A 25,266-nucleotide genomic window follows, 5' to 3' on the forward strand; every position below is an offset into this window, starting at 1 on the left:
AGGGATAAAAGCACATATATGATAAGCCATGGTGACGACTTATCATATCTACACTGAATAGAAATGGTTATGACATGATGACAAAATAACATGTCAGAACCATTTATCCAACATCCTCTATTAGGTAACAGAATATTACACCGATGCGTACATTACAATACCACACACCCTGAAGGAATATACTTGTACTTTTATAAAGGACATGTGTACAATACTGTACCATCCGCTCACGTGGTGTTACTCTTATTTTACAAAGGGTAAGCGGATTTGTGTAATTAAAATTAATATAAAACAATAATAAAATGAAATAAGTATAATGAATTAATTGGTTAAAAATTATTATTATATTAAAAACAATTTTCTGAATTATATATACATATATAATTTTAGACTAGGTAAATTACAATGTGCTCTCATTGGTTTTTCATAATTACAAGTAACCTCTCGTTGTTTGAAAAATTACAAATACCCCCTAGAATTAAATGTTCGTCTACTAAATACACTCTTACAATGTGCTGTTATGAAGGAGTATTTGTTAGACGATTATTAATTGTACAAAGTATATATAATTATGATAAATTTCATGTGAGCTCTTTTGTAATATTTTCTAAATTTTAACATAAAAAAATTTACTGTTAAAGAGAAATTCTAGCATGAATTACAGTTGTTTAGGTCTGAATTAATTACATCTACATTTTTTATGTAATTGATTCGATTTAATCAAATTTGATGGATAAAAGTTTTGAGCATTAAAATATATAGGTGAAGTGACTCAAACTTCGATCCAATTCAGTTGGACTTGCCGAAATCCGGGAGTTTTAAGATACGGCCCATTAGTTTCTCAGCCCAACAAATATTATTATCGCTCACACCGCCAAAATTTCTTTCAAGTGCTTTTCCTCCATTTTCTTTTATTAGGGCACTTGCACACAGTAACACACAGCGGTAGTGAGGTGAATCGGTGGTGGCTGACTGCGGCCAAGATGCTAACGAGTGATATACCTCCGAACCAGACCATATACATCAAGAATCTCAACGAGAAAATCAAGAAAGAAGGTTTATTTTCCCTCTTTTTCTTTTTTTTTCGTTTTGAAGCTAAGACTTACGGTTCGTACTCAATGTTATAAATCTTGAAAGAGCTCATGAATTAGCTGCTGCGACGAAATTTTATGGCGCATTTGCTTTTGTTCGAGTTTGAATTTTGGTCATTAGTTGGAGTATTGCATTCTGGCTGGTGTGTATCCTAAAATGTTTTTAGCTTATAGTGGGCAATTTTTGACTGTACGCAAGCGTAGAGATTTTCATGTTGCATAGTAGGAGTCATGAAGGGCTCTAGAAGAACATGTGATGATTGTTATGAATAGAGCAAATCAACACATGCTTCTGAGTTATTGAGATTGGTACGTTTCTATATGTGTTGAGTCGCCGTTTCTGCTTTTGTCAATAATGAAGTTGATTGTTTGGGCATTGTGCGTGTTGTATCATAGAATTGGCCCCTTAGATAGAAATTGGATTTGAATCTGGAACTGGACTTTCTTTAGTGAATTTTATTTGATTATTTCTGAGGTCATAACCAAGTCTCTAGTTCCATGAGTTCAAATCATCAGTAGTCTTGGCGTGTGAGTTTGGCCTTGCACCGATGGAAGGCTAGTTTAGTTTTCCAAGTATGCTGGAAAACTAGTCTTCCTTATGATGAATCTTCTAGCTGATGGAATTCACTAGCTTGATGTATTGTGCTTGCTTTACTATGAAGCTATAGTTTAAGACACTCAAATGATAGCATCCATACAAAAAAAAGTTATAACTTTGAGTTACACATGAAATAAGATGTTTTGTAGGTTGTCTCTTGCTAATGGTGATTTGGATTTAATGTTATCCTGGTGATCATTTTGAATTTGGCTTTTTTTCACTTATAGTTCATGTATCACAATCGTAGAATCTGATGTCTTTTAGGTGGAATCCAATATTTACATACCCATCTTGTTACATAGATGATAACACAAAGGTGGTCATTTAAATTTGTACTAGAGGACTTCTCTTGATATTTGATACTATCATCTCTGAGGCGTCCGTTTCTAGTTGAACGTGATTATAATATCCTCTTCATCTTCTCCCTTCTCCCCTTAATGCCAGAGTTTTCAGATTAAAATCTGTAATCTAAAATCATTCACAGCTTCTCTGCCCACAATCTCTTTGCTTAAATTGCTGCAGAGGGTTCCACCGTTCTGTAATTTCAACATAGTTAGAGGCGACTATATTCTCTTTCATCCTACAACATACTTCACTCACATATATCATAGGCAGGGTTTGTCATGTCCTTTGTCAGCTATTCCACTGTTGTCATGCGTGGCAGGGCAGACAACTCATATATGCATTACCTTACAAGTAATGCTCTTAGACGTTCGTGCCCAATCCTTTTAGATGAAGGAGCGGACCTTGGTTAATTTATTATTGTTAATGCTGTGGTACACGGTCATTGATGTGTGATTAATGTTGCAAGGTCTATTGATGTTGATGCTAATGTTGATGCCTTGCATGTCTTTAATACTTTGGACAGAGTTGAAGAGATCTCTTTATGCCTTGTTCTCACAGTATGGGAGGATTGTGGACATTGTTGCATTGAAAACTGCCAAGCTTCGAGGACAGGCATGGGTTGTGTTCAGTGAAGTGACAGCTGCAAGCAATGCAGTACGACAGATGCAAAATTTCCCATTTTATGACAAACCTATGGTCAGTACAACGAGTATGAGTGAGTTTGTGTTATGTGATATATGTGATGAAACTAGGGCATTTTCATTTCTTTTTTTTCCTCCTGCTTACCCTTGAACCCTTATCAGTTCGGGAATATAATTTTAGTTTTTGGGTCACTAAATGCAACTTTGTTAACTTGGACATGTTGTTCAACACTTCTTTTAGTAAAACTGTTGCATTCTTATGGTGCTAAATTAATTTGCGGCTCATATGTAAAAGCCATTTTTGCCTATTGTTTGGAAAAATTTCAGAGAATTTAATTTATGCATGCCGGGTTTGATTTGTATCTGAAAAGTATTGACAGTATTATCTTGCATGAAGTGTGTTGCTTATGATATCTACCTGAAAAAAATTATTCTTATGTGGTGGTGTTATTTCTTGAAGCTTTCATATTTTTCACATTAAAGAACGGAAGTAAATTGGTATGTCTTGAATAAACATACTACAGTGTGCTACTCATTGAGATCTGTGGCTTTGTATTTTTATGTCTTCCTTTCTATGAGTCCTATGCCACATTTCGTATTGGAGATTCACATTTAGATACCGTTTGTTTGAATTGATGTATGTACACATAAGAACTTGTAATTCGCTATGAATAATGTGTTCTATCCAACTTTGTAACTATTACTTGCATTGCAGAGGATACAATATGCTAAAACAAAGTCAGATTGCATTGCTAAAGCTGAGGGTACCTATGACAAGAAAAAGAAGCAAGAGGAAAAAGGTGAATCTTTTTCTGAAGTTTTCTGCATTTTCTTCCTTTCTTGTTTACCTCTATGTTCTCTTTGCTTAAATATCACTTAAGCTTATTGTATTATGTAGTTGACGCAGAAAATGAATCACTGTATAGCAGTTTGTAGTTTTTAGTGCTCCACGCAGGACAGTGAATACGTATGCTGACATAGAAATCTACATGACTGTATTATGCTGTAATGAGCTATTAGGTGATTTCTTTAGATGAGAGTCATAGGCATTTCTATTTCAAGGACTTCAATGATCACAGGTTGCTTGGATTTGCAGTGACTTTTGTATTTTGTAGATCTTTTCAAAACATGTACAAGAGAAAATTTGCAAAAAAACATGAATGAGAGCCTTTAGGTCAAGGACTCGACTGCCATATGTTGCATGATTTGGGTGTTATTCTGTAGATTTTTGAAAGCATACATGAGGAACAACCACAAATGATATGAATGATGTCTTTGGGCGTTCTTGCTAATTGATAATCTATATGCTTATGAAATTTGATTTGATTTTCTTTAAAGTATTTCTAGAATCTTCCTGAATAATTCTTAGAGTAGTCTATTTATAATCTCAATTTGTTAAAGAGAAATTTCTATGTGGTATGATTGTGATTGTGAAACTGGTTGGCTGATGTGGTTATGCAGCAAATTATAATAAGACTACTTGTTACCTAACAGTAGGAAAAATCTGTTCTTGATTAAAAATTTTGGGTACATCATACATGTAACTCATCTGGAATCTGGATTGCTTGTTTGAAACTATACCTATCGTGTGTTGTGCTTCGGATTTCTCATGTATGGAATGGTATACAAGAATTTCGCTTAGACTCCAGAAGCTTCAGTGAAAGTCTTGCCCAAAGAAGTTGATTTCACTATTGCATACTGACTTATTTGCACGATATTTTCTTGCAACAATTGCTTGATACAGCTGAGAGAAAGAGACGTGGTGAAGAAGGTCAGCAAAATGCCACTGCAAATGGCCCCAGAGCCGATACTAATGGAGGCGCAGCTGTAAGTTTTCTCCGCTTGAATGATATATTTTATGTATAAAATAATATCTATTGTAAGTCATTTGGCGTGTACACAGTGATGTTTGTGTAACTGGGTTGTGTGAACTTCAGTGCATGTCATCTTATGAAAATAACCAACAATTTCAGCTTTCATACATTAGATATATGTGGGGTTTATGGCATGCAGTTTTTCTGAGTGGCTTTGTTATCCCCATTTCAGAATTAAAATTTCTGGGGAATGTTAAACAGTGGCTAATTAAAGGTTGACTAAGTGAAAGTGAGACTTGGACCATGAGTCGTCTTCGTTATCTGAAGTGTGCTATGCCATGTACAATAAATTCCTTTATCTATTATTATTTGCTATATAGGTGTTTCAAGGCCTTGATTGTTGCTTGTGATCTCCTGTATTCATATACAACTGATCTCAGTTATGTGCTGGATATCTGCTTCCTTCAAATTTATTTATCGAGTTCTTCCTGAAGTTTTATTGTGGCACAATATTGTTAAATAGCTATGTTGTGTTTCTGGAAGAACACTGCTCGTATCACGAAACCTCATAGCATGAAGCCATAGTTTGAAAGGCTTTTACATCCCTCCTTTCTGCACACAAATGCTTCAATTACTGAATCACAATGTCCAACCACAACCTTTATAATACCCGTTTTTAGGAAAAGCTTCTACCCTAACAGTGAGCACTTCACCTGTGGGCTAAGCTGCTGCTTTCAACTTTTGTTACTAAATCTACATGCCCACTACTTAATAGTGATGCACATCACCTGTGGACTACCTTTTGATCTCAATCCTGCGGCCCTGCTTTCAACTTTTGTTACTAAAACTACACGCCCACATGAACACATGCTTATTCTGGCCAATATTAACAGCTCCCCATAGCAGTAATTCAGTCTGATCCTTCAGTTGTCTAATATCCCTATTTTCTATTTGGCTTTCCTATTTCGATTTAGAGCATTTTTTGTTCTCTGTAAAGAAAATGAGTATGTTCTGTTACATTTCAGGCTGCCTCGCGGAAGCCAGGCCCTCAAGAAGCAGCTGCTGAGCCTAACAACATACTCTTCATACAAAATCTTCCGTACGAAACAAACAGTATGATGCTGGAATTGCTCTTCAAACAGTACCCTGGTTTCCGAGAAGTCCGGATGGTGGAAGCAAAGCCTGGTATTGCCTTTGTAGAATTTGAAGACGACTCGCAGTCTTCCGTTGCCATGCAGGACCTTCAAGGCTTTAAAATCACTTCCCAGAATCCCATGGCCATCACATACGCCAAAAAGTAAGAAATCTTCTGCTTGTTTTTGCTGAGTGCGCTTCCCTTTTACGCTCATCATGTTGAGATAATTGTAAAAGTTTAGGAATTTGGTGTACTGTATCTAAATAGACATCTAAAGTAGCACAGACAAATCAGGTTCATTGTTCTAATAGTAGGCAAATTGTTACGGAACAGTACCGCTTTAATATGTACTCCTACACTCAACTGTTGTTTAGCTGACTTTAGCTGAGGTGAGCTCTCTATGGAGATAATCTTCTTCAATATCACAACTACTGGAAAAATGAAAGGCTATTGTGTGTTGATGTTTAGGTGATCCAAAACCGTTCCGTTGTCGTAAGTTTGTATTTTCTCTATTTCTTCTCCTATAGTAAATTGAAATTATAGATGAGCTCTAGGACATGGCTCGCATCTTAGGTTGTGCGTGCCTGGCAGAAATATGAGTTAAACCATAAGTTTTGTTTGGTTGTGAGAAAAATTCCCACACGCTTTACTGCTCTAGAGAGAGACATATATTTAGGGAGAATAACATATATTTAGGGATGATTATATTTATACCTCCTGAGTTAATGTCTGTTAAAATTCCTTATGCATAATTACAGAAATCACTCCTAATAGTAAAAAAATAGGGTATTTTGTATAATGATGTTGATGTTTTGGGAGACGATACGTCTAATTTTATAAAAGTAGGAATGATAAATGATGTTTGATGTTTTGATGAGTGTATGTATAATATTCACATGATAGAGATGATTTGTTTAAATAGATCATAGGTTAGGGGTTGTAAATGTAGTTGTTCCTTATAATTGTTATTACATTTTCTTCTTCTTTTAAATCAACTATTAGAGACAATTATTTTTTAAGTGCAAGAAAAAAGAAAAATTATGAAAAAGGTGTTACCCTAAAATCTTTAAAATTTTAGGCAGAGCCAGGATTTGTATCTTGAATTTGAAATCTCAGATCTAACAATTTTTTTTTAAAGAATGGCAAACATATTTGCGATTTGAAATCCTAGATTTGACAGAAAATATATTTTTTTTTAAATGAAAAGCATGCATTTGTTTGGACGATGCGATGCATGCATGCTTCTTTGTGTTAGAACCGGAATTTGTAACCCTAGTTCTGAGACGAAAACTCAAAAAAAGAAAAATTAATTTCTTGACATGTACCTTCTACAAATTTGGGTATCAGCAGAAGGATCACAAGCAACTAATGAAAATTGGTGTAAAAAATTATTGTAGAGTTGTAAGAAAAAAGTTTTAGTAGTTGAAAAAAAAATTGTTATTGAGAGTAAAATTATGGCTAATTTTCGTCCATGTGATAGTAGTGTATTATACGGGCAGTCAACTTATCGATTTGAAGATGTGCTAGAAGGTTAGAACAATATTTTTTGTTTTTGGGTTCTTCAACTTGTTTCATGCCACAATCGTGTTCTACAAGTGTTGTAGAATATGGGTTTCTAGACATACTTTGATTGGACGGTGACCATAGCTTATTACATAATCTTGTAAGTCAATTCGTTGACCTCCAAAATATATTATAATATCAATATTGTTTTGTTACGTTATATCTACACAATAAAATAAAATATATATAAAAAATTAAGCTGATAACAATATTTTTACAATGAGATGCATATAGAGAAGAAAAATATAATCAGTAAAAACCACTTACTGTACTAGTTTTGACACAAAAAATTATAGGTCGTACTGAAAAAAATTTCACATTGCAGCAACTGCTAAATTTTTATAAGAATGCAGAATGTTTTCGGAGGAAGAACGAAATTTTTTGTGGACAAAAAAGAAGAATTTCCTGCAGTATTTATAGACATAAAACCGGATTTTGTAATACCAGCTTTGCTAGATTTTTACATGTGAGAAACGGGATTTCAAATCCCATTTATGGGGCAATTTCTTTTCAGATTTGGGATTTTCACCTTTGTGATTTATTTTTTATAAAAAATTGTCAAAGATATGAGATTTCAAATCCCAGATCTTTGGTCATTTATTTATTTATTTTTATATCGTACAGAGCTGGATTTTCAAATTCTAGTTGTGCCTAAAATTTCAACACTTTTCAAAACATACCTCTTTCATAATTTTCTTTTTGAATTTTAAAAGTAATTTTTCCCAAATATTACTATTACACTTTCATCTTGCTGTTAACCAGAAAGGAAAAAAAAATATCATTTCAATCAACATTTATTTCATCTCAGAGATAAAACGATAAGCAATATTTGTAATGATTTTATTTATCACGAAAATGTTTACTGTATTTTTTAATAACCACTAATACATTTGCCTTGTAAAACCAATGGTTAATAGACAACTCTGGACCATTAATATTAGTCAGAAGTTTACACTATTAATCACGATAATTAATCATGTCGAAAAAATATCATACTTATTTTTAGTTTTTTATTAAAAAAAATATTACCATACTTGATACATCAAAATGTTAAAAGCTGGTCAAAATATATAATTTCAAATGAAAGCATACATCCGAAAGAAAACAAAAAAACCTGAGAAATTGCAGTAAAATAAGTTAAATAATCGCATATATAAAATGAACCCTATACCTTCTTTAATTTTAAGATCTCAATTTTGTTTATTGGTTTTATGTTTTATTGTTAATGGTATTGAATTAAATACATTTTTTATTTAAATAAAATTGATAGTGAAATAGAATTTTAAATGATGTCATATTAAATTATTATTAAAAAATATGTTATTAGTTCATCGTCGAGAAGGTTTTGTGTAATTACAAATAAACTCCTTGTGATTTAAAAAAAATACACCTAGGTCATTAAATATTTATTTCGTCCAACAAGTAGATACATATGTTAGTTTGATCAAATTTGTTGAAATCATAAAAAAAGGAATAATTACACTCCCCGCTCCTAAAGTTTGCATAATTACACTTAGACCTTTTATAGTTTGAGAAATTATATCTAACACTTATAAGGTTTATTTCTGTCTAACAAATAAATCCCCCAATTAGTCAAAATTCATTGAATTTGTTAATATTAACATAAAAAAACTAAATTGAAATTTATATTAATTTTAGATTGACTTATTACAAACGTATTGTAGGTCAAATAATTTTTTTCGACTATACTACCCTTGTAATGGTGAAAATACATACATTAACATAAAAGACGTATGAGGGTAATTTAGTCTTAAAAAGGTTTACCTGACCTACAATAAATTAGTAATAAGTCAATTGAGGGTGATATAATTTTCTTTTTCGTATTTTTTTTTTGTTAATATCAACAAATTTGGTGATTTTTTTTACTAAGGGAGGATTTATTTGTTTATCGGAAGCAAATTTCAAGAGTGCTAGATGTAATTTTTCAAATCACAAGAGTATAGGTGTAATTACCTGAAACCTCAGGGGAGGGCAGTGGTAATTATTCCTAATGTGAAGGAAAATCCATATTTATTTCTGATTTATTACAAATTTATTATAGTTCAAATATTTTTTTTTTAACCAAACTATCTTTATAAGGGTGGAGATTTACATCTTCACACACTAATGAATTGGATCTATTCACATGCATTAGTATGAAGAGATATAAGGGTAATTTTATTCTATTATTTTTGCTGAAATTAGGAAATTTCTTCTATTTTTGTTAATGGATTGGATCTATTTATGGATAAAAATAAAGATCAAGTATTATATACAATTTCTCAAACTATAGAAATATATTCGAATGTAGATATAACAAAAAATAATGATTGAAATAAAAATTATAATAAAATATTTTGACAAATAAACATGTCTCCACTTTTACCTTTAAGATGTATTTGGATTGATAAATTTGAATTTTGGGGAAAAATTTGAAGAATTTTTTTTTAAATAACTGGTTTTGAAAGGAATTAAAAAAATATTTATATTTATCAAAATTTAGTTCAAAATTAAAATAAAAGGATCTAAAATTTTTTATATTTAAAATTATCCAAACATATCCAAAAATTTTGTTATGAATAATTAGAAAGTCTTGAATCCAAATGCAGCCTTATTTGATTTACTGAAAATTGGAAATGAAAATGACACGAAAATATTTTTGTATTTAACAGTAGCATCTTCCCCAGCAGAGAACTTCAACTTCCCCTGCAGAGCCCACTGTTTTTTTAGTTAAGCAAGAACAGTTGGAATCCGGAATTCCACCAAAATCAATCACCTCAACTCTAATGCGTCACTTTCCCCTCCAAATTCTTGATCGTCATTGATTCAAAGAAATCCTGAAGAAAGAAACGGCCATGCAAAAAAATCAAGCTCTGATGACCGTCACACCATTCGATTCCCTCGCAGAAGAGATCGTTTTTCAAATCCTCGACTTGCTTGAACCCGGCCCACAAGACAAGAAATCCTTCTCCGTAGTCTGCAAATCGTGCCATTCCATTGAAGCCCGCCACAGGAAAACCCTGAAACCTCTCCACGCCGACTTCATTCCGGGCCCCGTCCAGAGGTACACTCGCGTCCATCACGTTGACTTCACTAACTGTCCAAGAATTGACGATAAAATACTCACAACTGTAGCCAATGCCTATTCGGAGACCTTGAGATCTGTTGATCTTTCGAAATCAAGATTCTTTACGCAAGTGGGTTTATTGAGTTTGGCAGCAAAATGCGCGGGTTTGGTGGAGTTGAATTTGAGTAATGCTACTGAGTTGAAAGACACGGGGGCTGCTGCCATAGCTGAAGCTAAGAACTTGGAGAAATTGTGGATGAGTAGGTGTAAATTGGTGTCGGATATTGGGATTGGGTGTATAGCTGTGGGGTGCAAGAAGCTGAAGCTGATATGCCTGAGATGGTGTGTTAGAGTTACTGATTTAGGTGTGGGTTTGATCGCCAATAAGTGCCGGGAGCTTCGTTCTCTGGATCTCTCTTATTTGCCGGTAATGAGTTCGACTGCTTGATTATGCTTTATTGGTTCTTTTGTTCTTTCTAATTATTAGTTTTTCAAGAATTTGGTTAAATTCATAATTATGAGTTTTTCAAGAATTGGGTTAAATTCTGATTAAGTGAACGACTATTCTGAATTTGACTGTTCTGAGCTTTTGATGGTTATTAGTCCGTGTGGATAAATTTGACTATGAACTTGAGATATTGCAGAACAAGAGAATTTAGGTCTCTACAATTTTACGGAAGCGTGTTTCAGTAATTGTAAGTTATAGAAGAAGAATACATGTATATTGCTTTTGTTTGCCTTGGAGATTCATGGAACAACATCGTTATAAAGGTTTCAAATTCTTCATTTCAATTTTCTCTAAGAAAGACTGAGGCGTAGTGCAGAGTTCAGCTGATTCAGTCAATCAATATGCATTAGCATCATATGGGTCTATTTGAACCATCATTAACAATCTTGCCAAAAGCAATAGAAGTAAGGGAAAAAAATGAAGGAAAAAAGGGAAGGAAAGAATAAAATGTATTGCTATATAAAACTGAAGCCACTTATTAGTGGACTCTTAATTTGAGGAAAGATACTGTTACTATAGATTCTTTTTGTGCAAAAGGGTATTTTAAAATTTATGGTCTTTAGGTTATTATCTCTTTTTGGTGGCGGATGCATATGTAGACATGACGTGGCATTTGCTTTGAACTGTTTCCTGATTTCTTTTCATTTCTAATCTTTTTGGTCACTCCTAAACGATGATGCCTGAGTTTTATTTGAATGATGTACAGATAACTGACGACTGCCTATCGACTATTCTGCAACTGCAAAACCTGAAAGAGTTGGCTCTCGTTGGATGTCATGGTATCGATGATGAGAGCCTTACGAATCTGAAACAAGGTTGTAAGTCCTTGGAGGTACATTCTTGCTTTACTGTGCTTTATTTTGTTATAAATTTTATCATCATTGAAGAGGAATCTGTGTTTGATCCTAACAGTTGAGTTACTTAGGTCGCTTTGACGTACTCTTCTACGATGTGCTTTCCAGGTGCTTGATATTTCCAACTGTGACAATATTACCTATAATGGCTTGGGTTCTCTAACCAACAGCAGTGGATCCCTCCGCCAGCTTAATTTAGCATATTGCTTTTCTGTAAGTGCAAAGTTTTAAATTCAATACTCTTATAGCTGGTAATCTATTTCAGGCCCTTCACTCGTACATAATGGTTCAGGTCACATTTGATCTGGAAAAATGCTTTTACAAATTATCGGCTTTGCAATTTGTTAAGTTGGATGGTTGCCGTGTCTCATGTGCTGCAATGAAAGCCATTGCGGACTGTTGTGAATCTTTAAAAGAGTTGAGCTTATGTAAGTGCAATGGGGTGACAGATGAGGGTCTCTCCTACATTGCACAAAAACAGAGGCAATTAAGGAAGTTGGATATGACATGCTGTCAGGAGATAACTGATGCCGCCATAGCAAGCATAACAACTTCATGTAACTATATCACTTCCTTTAGAATGGAGGCCTGTGTCATGGTCCAAAATGAGGGTTTTGTTTTGATTGGACAGCATTGCCAATCTCTGGAGGACATTGATATCACGGAGAATGTTATCAATGATGAAGGTTTATACTCTTAGCATTAACGATCTATGTGCTGTGGTATTGACGTGATCAAATACTAAATGCTTTATGGTTTAGGATTGGAGGCAATCTCAAGATGTTCCAAACTTTTGAGTTTAAAGATGGGATTGAGTATGTACGGCACGGATCATGGACTATCTCATGTGGGGAGGCGTTGCCAAAATCTTGTTGAGCTTGACTTGTACAGGTGAAAATTTTTAGAATTTCCGCAGCCCTATGCTGTTCATATTGTGAGCTGAGCTCCAATGGAAAACTTAGGAGAAGTTAGTTAGAATGCCTGCCGTTAAAAGTTCATGTCATTTTGCATTACAGAGTGATAGCTAATTGTTCTATGCTTCAACTCTGACATTGAAACAAAATCATCATGGTCGTTGAAATCTGATTTTCTTGTGCTATAATCCTGAAAGAAGCAGCATGTTTGGATAGCATATATCTAAATATATGGGTTTGTTGTTTCCAAATGCAGTTTTTCCACCATGTTTTGTTAACTTCTTTTTGTGATTACTTTAAAAAATGCAAACAGAATATTATTCTAAATGAGAAAAATTTTGAGAAAGCAAAATGCAACGAGTTGCCTCCAAATCATGATGAAATCAACTTTATGAGGTGTCATGCTATTGCATAAAAGAAGATAGATATTATTTTACCCAATCATTAATTATTGCTTTAGTTCGGCATGGAAATCTACTAACCCTTGTCACATTTGAGAGCACATCCTGAGGAACTGAGACTGTGCCATTATATGGGCTGTTGAGATGTTCGTGCTGTAGCTTAGTTGTTCACTACCAGTATACGTGTGGGCCTTTCTTTTTCTCAGGTTGCCCTAATATTTCTTCCAGGAGTTTCACGTTATTCCGTCTCTTATAGGTGCATGTGGATAACTGATGTCGGGATTGCAGCAATCGCTAATGGTTGCCCGTTGTTGGAGAGAATTAACATGGCTTACTGTGATAAGATCACAGATAGTTCTTTAACATCCTTAGCGAAATGTCTGCAATTGGAAGCACTTGAAATTCGAGGTTGTCCTTCTGTCTCTTCAGTGGGATTATCAGCCATTGCTATGGGATGTAAGCATCTTACCATCTTAGATATTAAGAAATGCGATATTAATGATGCTGGATTGATTCATCTTGCACAATACTCTCAATATCTCAAACAGGTAAATCAGCTTTCTCTCTCGCCTCGTGAAACATGAAATTTGAGAACCGTACTTTAATAATGATCTGTATATCTGCAGATAAACATATCGTATTGTCCAGTTACAGACGATGGACTTAAGGCATTGGCTAGCATCAGCTGTCTGCAGAATTTGACTATCTTGCATGTAATTCGATTGACTCCAGATGGCCTTATAGCTGCTCTTTTAGCATGTCAAGGGCTTATGAAATTGAAGCTTCACACTCACTATAAATCATTGATCCCTGAGGCTATCCTGGGTGCCATTGAAGAACGTGGTTGTGCTATTCACTGGAGGAACAAGCCATACTGGGTAAATACAATTCCCTTTCACTTATAAAATTCATTGATATCACCCTCGTGTTATGCCATAATGTTTCTATCTATTTCACGATCAATCACCTTTCGACTTCTTTTAAGTCCCGTTTGGTCTCTTGAGAAAATCAAACACAAGATGCACAAGTTTTAGAAGAGAGAATTCATGTCATTACAATGAACGGCCCTCTGTAAATTATTGTGAGATTATGAATGCTGCTCCTAGCCCGTAGCAGTATGCCAAGGTGTAATGTCAATAAGCATCTATGCTCCAAAAATGCCTGGGGTTGTTCTGGCATTTCAAACAAGTGTCATTAAGCAGTCGGCATCCTTTTAAAGTATATTCTATATGTTCCTTTCAATTAACAAGTCACCCTCTGCAGGCAGTTTCGTCGTTAACTTTTCAATATCAACAAGAACTTCGTGCCAAATTCGTCTAAATTTTTAAGAATCGGTATTGATGCGTTGGTAAAGCTATTTGTAATGATGCTTGCTTCTTGATTTATCATGCATAAGTTTGTCCATTCTGCTGGACATGACACATATTTGATTGAGCTGCAAATCCTCTGTCGAAGATCTGCCTGTTCACCGTCCGCAACATTTCCCTTTGAATCACTACCTGTGCATCCCTTTTAACACTATTGTTTGACCAATCTACCAACAAGGCAACGTATGACAAAGTTGAAAATCAGTCCCATGTTAGAGTTTGGAGTATGAACCAACGTTACACAGTGGTATACGATAGGTGTAATCCAAAAACATTGTTTCCTACACAAAACTTGTGAAATTAGTGAGTGAATAGGGTTGAATTCACGGGATTGGTTTTAAATCTTTTTCTTCGATAAGATGAAAAAAGGGGGGTTTCGTTGATCAAAATAAGAAGATAAAATTGAAGGGAGAACATATATGAGGAGAAGTTAGGAGAACTTTTTGATTAATGATAGGATCCAACTTGATTCTACTGTCGATCATTGATGGAAAAATAATATTAATTCATAATAGATAAATTGGTTTACCTTTTCCGTAGTAAAGGAACAATGTTCGTTAACTAATTCTCTCATTAGTAAACCGTCTTGGAAAGGAACTTTTTTTTAAGGTTTAATTTATGAATAATATACGAACTACCAACGGCATCAAGGGCTCCTTTACTTTTTTTGATGGGATTAAAAAGAGTTAGATAATTTTATGATTAATATTGGGATATTTAATAAAATGTATTTAATAGCTTATCTGCTTTGTATTAATTATTGAATGATTATTTGTGTGATAATTTTATGTTGTAATTATTTTTGTAGTTGTAATAAGAGATAAAATGTGTAATTAATAAAATTGCCCCATAATTGAACAAAACATCAGCGTCATATATTCACATCACAAAATATAAAACATTTTCGCGGTCGTCATCATATTCACATCACAAAATATAAAACATTTTCGCGGTCGTCATCATATTCACATCACAAAATATAAAACATTTTCCCGGTCGTCATCATATTCACATCACAAAATATAAAACATTTTCCCGGTCGTCATCATATTCATCTTCATCAAAAATCATATTTATGAATATATAATAATATAAAATATATATCTAATAGCACAATTATTAAGATATATATAATATAATAATATCAAATCTAACTTGTACAAATTATTATAAGTTTTGAACATCAAAAGAAATTTATATTTTTCAAATTTATGTATTTATTATTTGTTGTTCTATAATTTAAATTTATAACAAATACTTACTAAAATTACAAAAGTAAAAATTAAAATATTTTTTTATTTATAAGTATTACAAAATTATAATTAATTAGTCAATCATAACTTATTATTTATATTGTATTAAATTATTATAAATAATTATTAAAAAACAAAATTGAACACTGAACATTATCTTTATGGAAAAAAACCATGGTTGGGAATCTAATTCAAACAAAGGGGTATCTTTGGAAATACATGGTAAAAGTGGAGGACCATTTGGGCAACTAAATTGTAATAATAAACAGTTGGCCATGAGGATTGCACAATATCACCACTTAGGCTATGATTGTAATCAACCACAAATCCAGATCTATACGTGGATTGGGACAAGTCACAACCCCTATTTCAAAAAAAAAAAAAAAAAAAAAAGAAAAAGAAAGAAGATAGGCACTCAAAGCTAAAAAGGAGGAAGTCTTCTAATAAAACTATTATTCCTAATTAGTATCGGGGAAAAAAATAGTATTCGTTATCTAGATAAACATGAAAACGCAAATAACATCAGCCACATCTTCTTTAAACTCAACCCAACTCTTTACATATTCAACATTGTCGCTGCTTCACGAAATTTTTTTGTTTCCATTAGATTTAGTCGAATCAAATTAATTATAAAATAAGTATGTTATATTTGTTATGTGTCACATTGCTTCGAGTTTGACTCAGTCAGATCCAAACTAAAATTTCTCCTGCTTCACTTAGACGAGCCCATGTTTAGTGCAAAATACAAATTTGACATCTTAAAATTTGTCTTTCAATTTCACAGTTTTTCCATCAAAATCTTCTAGAGCTGAAAATACAGAACACCACACGGTTTAAGAATATTTGATACTAAAAGAAAGATAATTTTCTCCAATAAAAACGTGTCAAAATAAGCCCATTTTAGTGGTGAGCGGCGAAATTCTAAGTTACAATTTTGTACAAGTGCATTATTAGTGATACGTGCGATTTTAGCACGGGTCCGACGGTTTTGGATCTCGATGATGAACTTCAGTTGATTAAGCAAAGTAACTTGAGAAATAGCACCTGCAAAACAACACGTTAACACTCCGACGCTCAAGTTAGTTTCGAATTTAGGAAACGTAAGTGAAGAAATAAATTGCAATGAGAAATTGAGATAAAAATAAGAATTTCATGAGCAAATAGAGTTAGAGCACGAGTTGAGAGTTGCAGCAAAATAGCAAAGCAATTTCCAGATTCTTAAAGGTGCCCGTCCGGGAGATGCTGCTTGTATTTATAGAGAAGGTGTCCCTATTCTTGGGGACTCTACACGTTAACTGTATCTCCGAGAAAAAGGGCGAAAAAACAGCGGATAAGGCACGATTCCATCTTATCTCTAGCATGATCAGCACGTTTTGGTTGGAGGAGAGCTCCCTTTTATGTGAGGGCTCCTATTTTGGAAGAAGTCCTTCTAGGCTAATGAGAACCTTGTGGCGCTTCCCTTCTCCTGGGCTGGGCTTGGAAGACAAGCCTTGTATTGGGCTTCCTCTTCAGCCGAGCTTGATAATCTTCTAGCGGGCCATTCTCATCATGGGTTGGTGGGCTTGATTTTCGGTTTCAAACCCTTTCTTGGTCAAAGTGTTTTGGGTCATACATCATTCAGTCTCCCCCACTCTAAGGAGGAAGGATGCCCCCTAACTCCTTAGAATAGGAACCCTTGTAGCGCGAGAAGAAGGGACCTTTCTTAACTACTTTGGCGCTTGTTCCTTTCTGCCGCCTTCTGCAATTTTTGGGAAGTGTATCTCAACTTTTGTCGGATTGATTTGATAACCACAATCTTGGCAAAGATAGGTGAGTTTGGGTAACCGCTGAGGTGATGTTTAGTAAACATCCTCCCACACGCGTGGTAACCTCCCCCATCTAAGCGGTTACTAGAGGATCGTGGGGTTAACTCCTTCAGCCACTATTTTGGCTAATCGTGACCTTCCTCTATCTTCTTCTTTCAAAATTTCACTTCCGAAACACAAGGGTCATCCGCCTTTCATCTTCTTGTAAGTATTCTTTTCCCTCATTCCAAGGTTCTCTCTTTTCTTCAAATATTTTCTTCCAGTGAATCCGTAAGTTTCCTTAAAGAGACTTTTCTGGGCGATGATCTCTCTAAAACCACCTCTAGGAAGACAGACCCTGCCTTGTCCCGCATCATCGGGGGCCAGAAGAGGAGCTTGAGACAGGCAACAGCTGCTGCCAGACGTCTAATAGATGAGGATACTAACGAGGAGGTTGGGGAGAATGAGGATGAGGGTTCTTCCCCTGAAGAGGAGAGGACCAAGGTTCCCTACGGACGCTTTTGTCTTCCTTCGAGGAGGACAAGTGTTTGGATCTCCTCCTAGGAAAGAAGAGAGGAGGTCTCTCGAGAAAGAGGAGAGGGTTCCCCAGTTACCGATAGATTGGGGTTCCTCTACTTTGAAAACCTCCTCTATAGACCAATTACTACAAGAATTTCACGCCCCTTTCTTTCATTATATATACTCCTTGTCCGACGAGTCATCCCTTTCATTATCCTCCAATTGTTTATATTTCTTCATTGCACAATTACATTCAGATTTGTGTTTCCCAGTTTTCCTTTTCTATTTGAAAGTCGTTTGTCTTTTTCAGGTTCCTCTCAACCAATTGGTTCCCAACCCTTAAAAATTTTGGTTGGATTTTTTATAGTTTTTCGTTTTATTGGCCACCCTATAACAGCACATGTCTTCGCTAAGTGCTATCCTCTCAAGTGGGCAGAAAAAGGCTTTTTCTGCTTTGTTCCCGTTAAGGGGGTGTCCTTCTTGTCCCCTCGTAATCCTTCCAAGCACTGAAAAAATAGTTATTTTTATGTCCTCCCACTTCATGCTTGGTCCTTCCCTAGACAATGGATTCAAGAGACCCCACCCCTTGTACATGTAGGGCCAAGAACAGTAGCTTTGTCTTTCTCGCTGGCTAGATTGAATGAAACCCCTTACGACTGCCAGACCCTCATTGACGAGAGGCTGTTAGGGCACTTTGGTTTGGCCCCTGAAACGAACCTTTAGGGGATACTTTGGCTATTTTTTTTTTTTTTGCTTATTGAAGCATCTTTTTTCTTGTGCCTTCTTGAAGTATTAACTTCTTTGTTTGTTTGCAGAGAACATCATGTTTAGTAAACTCATGAGGAACCATGTGTTGGGGGGTCGAGCTGGAGGAACCCAGACTCTAAGATCATCGAAGGGAGCCCCCGCCTCCAGTGAGTCGAAAGATAAACGTCCCTCCTCCTCCTTTTTCCCTGGTCCAGTAGTAGGGAGTTCTTCAATGAGGCCTCACACAAGCTCCATAGGCCCCCCCCCCCTTGTGTCCTTCATCTGTGCCTTCCCTGCCCCCCGATCTTCGTGCACCTCCTCTGCTTGCCTTCAGAACCGCCATTTATTGGATCAAGAGAGGGGGAGAAATCCCTTAGTGGCTGACCTTAGAAAGGGGGTTCTATCTCTTGGGGATAAGCAACTTCTAATCCCCCTTCCGAGGAGGAGCTTGAGGGGATGGGAGCTTATTATCTGTTCAAGGTACTGTTCTCTCGTTATGTTCTGTCCTTCATGCAACACTTTTCTGATGCTTCATGTTTTCTGAAGGCAGTCTCTATGTATGAAAAGTTCACTTCCAGGCCTCAGGGGGTTCCTCCAATTCCTCCAAATGATGCCTAGAGGCGGAAATTGGAGGACAAGGTGGAACTCCTGGGAATGACCAAATTACAGGAGGTGAAGAAGGAGGTCTCAAGCCGTTGTCAACAACTAGAGAAGGATATGAGGAAGCTGCAGAAAGAGGTGGCAACCATGAGGATGGCTTAAGAAGGCTGTGGAGAAGGCGATAATGGATTTTCCCCATTCGATAAGTCTGAGGGATATCAGCAGGAGGTGGCCAAGATAGCGGGACCCTATTTTCAACATGACTTTACAGCCTACAAGGAACAGTTTCTAACTCAAGGATACCCCCTTTCAGGAGAGGAACCCACTTTCTTTGACCTTGCTATAGCTTTGTTTAATGCGCCTAATCCCTTTGTAGAGCCCTCCATCCCCAGGGATGAAAGTCGCCCCTCTCCCAGGACTCAGGTTGGTTTCCTCCTTTGTCTTCCATTTGTGCTTCTTTCCTGTTTTGTGCTAACTCTACAAAGTTTTTGCAGAAAGAGATTTCGACAATTTATTTGGGGAGGTCAAGGCAGAGGTGAGGAGTCCCCCTAACGAAGCAGTAAATGATTCTATAGCAGGGGATCTCCAGGGTGAAGGTACCCCAGAATCAAAGGAAGAAGAAGTTCCCTTGGCCACTGATGCTAAGCCTCCTATCATCCCTGTGCCTGTTGTTGATACCCCTCTTGAGAAAGAGAAAGAAGACCCCGCCTGTGGGGAGAAAAATGATGATGTCATCTGACTAGTTTTTGTTTCTGGCTACTGGTTGAAATAATTTTAATTGTCTTGCTTTGCCTTTTTACCCCCATTCGCAATGGGGATGAGACAATTTACTTTTTCTTGCTTTGTTGGATGCTGTTTTTACTCTACCCCTGGCCATGGTTTAAGTCAGGGGCTGAAATGCGATGCTTTTAGTTCTTCTCTTTGTGCTTGGTGTTTGACATTATGCTTGCACTGCTTTCTTGACATGATGGAATCTGTAGGCTTTGTTTAAAGTGACAACAGGAGAATGATGACAGAACTTTTGATGTCTGTAGGTGTAGACTTTTTAGAGGGAACCCTTCAAGAGGGCTTGTTGGGGATGTCCTTCAGGAGGACATTTTTTGGAGGAGTCCTTTAAGAGGATTTATTGGAGAATGTCCTTCAGAGGATATTTTTAGATGGAGTCCTTTAGCAGGACCTACTGGAGGATTCTTTGAGCATGGATCCAACGCCCATCTTCATGCATAATATTTCTTGAGATTATGTATGTTGGCGTCTCTCAATATTTTCTTGCTCATACGCTCCTCATCCTATTATCCTTGTGATCTTAAAGGGTTCTTCCTAGATGGGATCTAATTTTCCCACTGGCTTCAACGTGTCCATCCTTCTTAATACTAGGTCCCCCACTTGGAAACTTCATTTTTTTACCCTCCTATTGTGGGTAGTAATCATATTGTTCTTGTATCTCTGGGTGCGGATGAAAGCTTTTTCTCTCAATTCTTCAATAAGATCTAGATTTTCTTTAACAACTCTGTATTGTTTTCTTCAGAAAATGCAAAATTCTGTGGGAGGGTACCCCCAATTCAACTGGAATGATTGCTTTAGTCTCATAAACTATGATGAAGAGACTTTCTCCTATAGATCCTCGGCGAGTTGTGTGATATGCCCATAGGACACTAGTTAATTCTTCTGTCCAATTTCCACCAACTCGTGCTAATCATCTCTTAATTCCTTGAACAAGGATTCGGTTGGTGATCTCCAGTTGTCCATTGGCCTGGGGTTGTGCTACTGATGTGAATCTCTGTTTGATATGCAACCCTTTACACCAGTTTTGTGTTTTATGGCTTTGGAACTGTTGTCCATTGTATGAGATTTTCTCTCTCAAGAGTCCAAGCAATAGATGATATTCTTCCGTATAAACTTCATCACCTCCATTTTTATGATACGGGTGAGTCGCTCAGCTTCCACCCACTTGGTAAAGTAATTGATGGCTACTACAAGGAATTTTCTTTGGCCAGGAGCTAGGGGAAAGGTCCTACGATATCTATCCCCCATTGTGCGAAAGGACATGGCGATAACATGGTTGTGAGGGGCTCTGCAGGTTGGTGTATGAGGGAGGAGTGCTTATAGCATTTCTCACATTTGCTCACCAGCTATCTTGTATTTTGTTTCATGGAAGGCCAGAAATATCCTACTCGCAACGCTTTGTTAGGGAGAATCCAGGTTCCCCTATGCGCTCCACAGCAACCACTATGTATTTCTTTAAGAATATGCAATCCTTCTGGCTGGGATAAACACCGGAGTAGAGGGTGTGTAGAGGATTTCTTGTAAAAGGACCCCTCCTTGTAGTAGGAAGTGGCAACTCAAGCTCTGAGTCTTGCAGCTTCCGATTTATTGTCTGGAAGGTGCCCCTCTTCAAGTCAACCAGTGGGGCCCTGGATACAGCAATGTCTCCTTCCAATAGGTTTCCTTCTACTCTTTCTTTAGGGATGCTTGTTTCCACAGCGGGGCCTGAGCGGGTAGGAACCAACACTGTCATCTGCTCTTGAATTGCTGCTGCGACCACCTATTGAATTACACCCAGCAAAGCTGGGGAAAGCTCTCTTGAGATGGTGTCTAAGGAAGTACTTTATCTTGGAGGATCAACCAAAGGGTCCACCACTCTAGGGGTGGTATCGGCATAGGCAAAGTTAGGGTGGAATCCTCCTCCAATCGGGGTAGGGAGGCTCCTGCGACGACCTATAAAGGATGATTATTGTTGGGTGTCTCCACAGCCTTTGCTTAGCGGGGTTGTTGAGGGTCTCCATAGTAACTCAGGTCTTTAACTCAAGTTCCCACGAACGGCGCCAATTGATACGTGCGATTTTAGTATGAGTCTAACAGTCTTGGATCTCGATGATGGACTTGGGCTAATTAAGCAAAGTAACTTGAGAAATAGGATATGCAAAACAACACGTTAGCACACCGACACTCAAGTTAGTTCTGGATTTAGGAAAAAATAAGTGAGCAATAAATTGCAATGAGAAAATGAGATAAGAATAAGAATTTCATGAGCAAAATAGAGTTAGAGCATGAGTTGAGAGTTGCAGCAAAATAACAAAGCAATTTTCAGATTCTTGAAGGTGTCTTGTTGAGGGATGTTGCTTGTATTTATAGAGAAGGCGTCTCCCTTCGTGGGGATTCTACATGTTACCTGTATCTCTAAGAAAAAGGACAAGAAAACCAAGGATAAAGCACAATTTCATCTTATTTCTAGCTTGATCAACACGTTTTTTGTTGGAGGAGAACTCATTTTACGTGAATACTCCTACTCTGCAAAGAGTCCTTTTAGGTCAAGGAGTCCAGAGCCTTATGGGCCGCCTCCTTTCTCCTGGGCTGGGCTTGGAAGGCAGGCTTGAGGTCTGGCAAGCCTTGTACTAGGCTTCCCTCTTAGGCCGAGTTTGGTAATCTTCCAGCGGGCCGTCCTCATCATGGGCTGGTGGACCTAGTTTTGGGCTTTAAACATTTTCTTGGGCCAAGTGCTATTGGGCCATACACATCAATTAGTATAAGTAATTGATAGGTAGAAGAAGTATTTTCTGGAAACACATATTATAAAATTTGTGTAATTTCTTGTTTGAATTCTCTCTAATTCTCATATTTCTGCACATCTGCATCGCCATTTTCCTAACATCTAATATGATGACGTTTCTGATGAGTTACATTAAGTTCCCACGCTTGCAGAGCCTGAAGACGTGACGAAGTGTTTGTGGAGACGACATCGATCTAACTGGTGGCTGGCCGGCCCCATCGGAGATCTCTAGCTGTTTTTCTGGAGCAGCTTCACTAGTAACATGCAACTGGGAGAAATGATCATTCTTAAATTCTTCACTGCTTCTGATGTTTTGTTTAGAATTAGAATTAGAATTAAAAGGGACTGAGAGTGAGTTCATTTTGAGGATTAATCTTTTACTTGTTCATTTACTGCTTCTCCCCCTTCCCCTTTCCTACAAACAACCACAAATTTACATTTCTTTCTCCCCACACATAGTTTTCAATGAGGTTGCAAGAATTTGAAATCGTTTATGTTATTGAATTATCCATCAATTCGAAATTTTCAACTTTGTCCATCAATTCAAATCTTAGAGGATTTGCTGAAAGCATATGTCCTTTCTAAAACACTTTCTTGAAGTTGCTTTGCGAAGCATCCGATGAGAAAAAAATATTTATTGGAAGATGACAACTTTGGGATTAATAGGAATAGGGAAAAATCGAGAGACCCTTATGATAATAGGAATATTTAAAAATTCCTTTATGAAAATTAAAGTATCAAATACCTCTCTTATGATATAAAATAAAGTTAAAAAAACTCCCTCCGTACAAAAATTGACCTACACGCGCTTTTGACTGTTAATTTGTTATATACCTTTTTTTTTTACATTTTTGCCCTTCTTTCATATCTAATATATATAATTTTATATATTTATTAATAATAAAATATTATTTTATATAATAATTATTTAATTAAATTATTATGTATTTATTAATAATAAAATATTATGTTATATAATAATTATTTAATTAATTATTATATATTTATTAATAATAAATATTATTTAATATTAATAATTATTTATATAATATAATATAAATTTTAATTAAATTAATTAAAAATTATATATTTAAATAAAAATAACGGCGGCAGTGTAGGAGGGTGCAGGCCCTCCTCACCCATGGGCGACGGCCGTCGCCCAATGCAACAAGAGCGATGGCCGTCGCCCTCTACTTCTGGGTGGCTGGCGTCACCCAGACGGGCGGTGGGGCAAGGGAAGGGGAGGGGTAGGGGCGAAACAAGTGGGGGTGAGGGAAAGAGGGCTGCTGGGAAAGAAGATTGGTGGGGTGGGGTGGGGTGGGGGGGGGGAGGGGGAGGAGGAGGCGGGGCGGTGGGTTGGTCGGGGAAGACGGGGGGGGGGGGAAGACGGCTGGGGATTATAATTTTTATTTTGAATTTTTTTTATAAAAAATAATTACTACATGTGTTATAAATACATTTTAATAGTTATAAATTATATATATTATAAATTAAAATAATTATATATAAATAGATTTAGTTTGACCGTTGATTAGAAGGGGGTAGTTTAGTCATTATTTCTAAAAAAAATAGGTTGAAATTGACCAGGGGATGGTGTAATTATTTATTCATAACACAAGAATGATTTTTGATATTAAAATTTTTATAGGGGGATATTTCATACTTTTATATATCACAGGGGGTTAAAATGAATTTAACCCAATAGGAATAGTTCGGGTGAATAGCAATTTACTTCCTCTGATATCGAAAATGAGCACATTACCTCCTTATAAAAAAAATATACTAATTTACTCCCTTATATTTTTTAAAATAAAGCAATTTATCTCCTTGTATAGGAAGTTAGATTGCTTCATTTTAAAAAACATAAGGAGGTAAATTATTGTATTCTAAAAAATACAGAGGTAAATAACTATTTATTTTTTATAATGGGTAATTTATTCATTTGCAATATCACAAGGGAGTTGCTTGTATTTTTCCCGAAATAGTTCTAAGAGATTTTTTTTTTTTCAAAAAGACATAAAAACGTCTATATATAGATGTCTTAAGTGTCACATTTATATTTTATTTTTCATTAGTTTTTTCACTTCTTATTGATTGAAGTTTTTCAAGTTGTTCTTGAAACGAGATTTTTAAAATTGCAAGTCTCGATTGATTTTGTCGTACTCTATTAATTTGTTTTTAAACTCAACAATAACCATATAATGAAGACAAATTTCACGTTAAGAAAAGTGAATTCATCTTCAAAACCTTTCGGAATTCATATATCTCCGACAAATGCCTTATCACAGATTTAAATAATATCTAAATCACACATTAATGTATCATGAGTTGGTCCAATGTTGTATAAAATATTATATTAATTTATTGCATCATATTCTTATAAGAATATGACATATAACATCACATAAAGTAAACGAGCTTTTTAAAAATTTTAAATATATATATATAGAGTAAATTACAACGACTTCTTATTTGCTTCAACATAATTACAAGTACCTCTTTATTATTTAAAAAA

At 35.9% G+C, this 25,266-nt stretch overlaps 2 protein-coding genes across 3 annotated transcripts; both read left to right on the forward strand.

Moving 5' to 3' along the window:
• Window positions 1–884: 884 nt before the first annotated feature.
• On the forward strand, window positions 885–5,925 carry U2B'' (U2 small nuclear ribonucleoprotein B). Its single transcript, XM_011082457.3, has 5 exons — window positions 885–1,056; window positions 2,558–2,730; window positions 3,391–3,475; window positions 4,420–4,502; window positions 5,515–5,925. The coding sequence occupies exons 1-5, from the start codon at window positions 984–986 to the stop codon at window positions 5,788–5,790; spliced, it is 690 nt and encodes a 229-aa protein (XP_011080759.1). The 5' UTR covers window positions 885–983; the 3' UTR covers window positions 5,791–5,925.
• Window positions 5,926–9,822: 3,897 nt separating this feature from the next.
• LOC105163924 (F-box/LRR-repeat protein 3) lies at window positions 9,823–14,180 on the forward strand. 2 transcript variants are annotated; one of them, XM_011082456.3, is made up of 7 exons: window positions 9,824–10,681; window positions 11,469–11,594; window positions 11,725–11,829; window positions 11,909–12,302; window positions 12,378–12,507; window positions 13,188–13,479; window positions 13,558–14,180. In XM_011082456.3, exons 1-7 carry the CDS (start codon window positions 10,043–10,045, stop codon window positions 13,834–13,836), a joined length of 1,965 nt encoding a protein of 654 aa, XP_011080758.1. In that variant the 5' UTR covers window positions 9,824–10,042; the 3' UTR covers window positions 13,837–14,180. The 2 variants fall into 2 exon arrangements, with proteins under 2 accessions (XP_088737254.1, XP_011080758.1); XM_088881128.1 differs by lacking the exon at window positions 11,725–11,829 and having other exon boundaries at window positions 9,823–10,681; window positions 11,882–12,302.
• Window positions 14,181–25,266: the final 11,086 nt, after the last annotated feature.

This window comes from Sesamum indicum, linkage group LG6 (genome assembly GCF_026168435.1).
Source record: "Sesamum indicum cultivar Baizhima isolate 11 linkage group LG6, ASM2616843v1, whole genome shotgun sequence".
NCBI classification, from domain to species: domain Eukaryota; kingdom Viridiplantae; phylum Streptophyta; class Magnoliopsida; order Lamiales; family Pedaliaceae; genus Sesamum; species Sesamum indicum.

Excerpts from the sequence above, each read along its gene's own strand:
- LOC105163924 (XM_011082456.3), top strand. The coding sequence starts at position 10,043 with ATGCAAAAAAATCAAGCTCTGATGACCGTCACACCATTCGATTCCCTC. Across the intron at positions 10,682-11,468 it reads TGGATCTCTCTTATTTGCCG|ATAACTGACGACTGCCTATC; the intron begins GTAATGAGTTCG and ends AATGATGTACAG. Across the intron at positions 12,508-13,187 it reads GTTGAGCTTGACTTGTACAG|GTGCATGTGGATAACTGATG; the intron begins GTGAAAATTTTT and ends CGTCTCTTATAG.
- U2B'' (XM_011082457.3), top strand. The coding sequence starts at position 984 with ATGCTAACGAGTGATATACCTCCGAACCAGACCATATACATCAAGAAT. Across the intron at positions 1,057-2,557 it reads CGAGAAAATCAAGAAAGAAG|AGTTGAAGAGATCTCTTTAT; the intron begins GTTTATTTTCCC and ends TACTTTGGACAG. Across the intron at positions 2,731-3,390 it reads CATTTTATGACAAACCTATG|AGGATACAATATGCTAAAAC; the intron begins GTCAGTACAACG and ends CTTGCATTGCAG.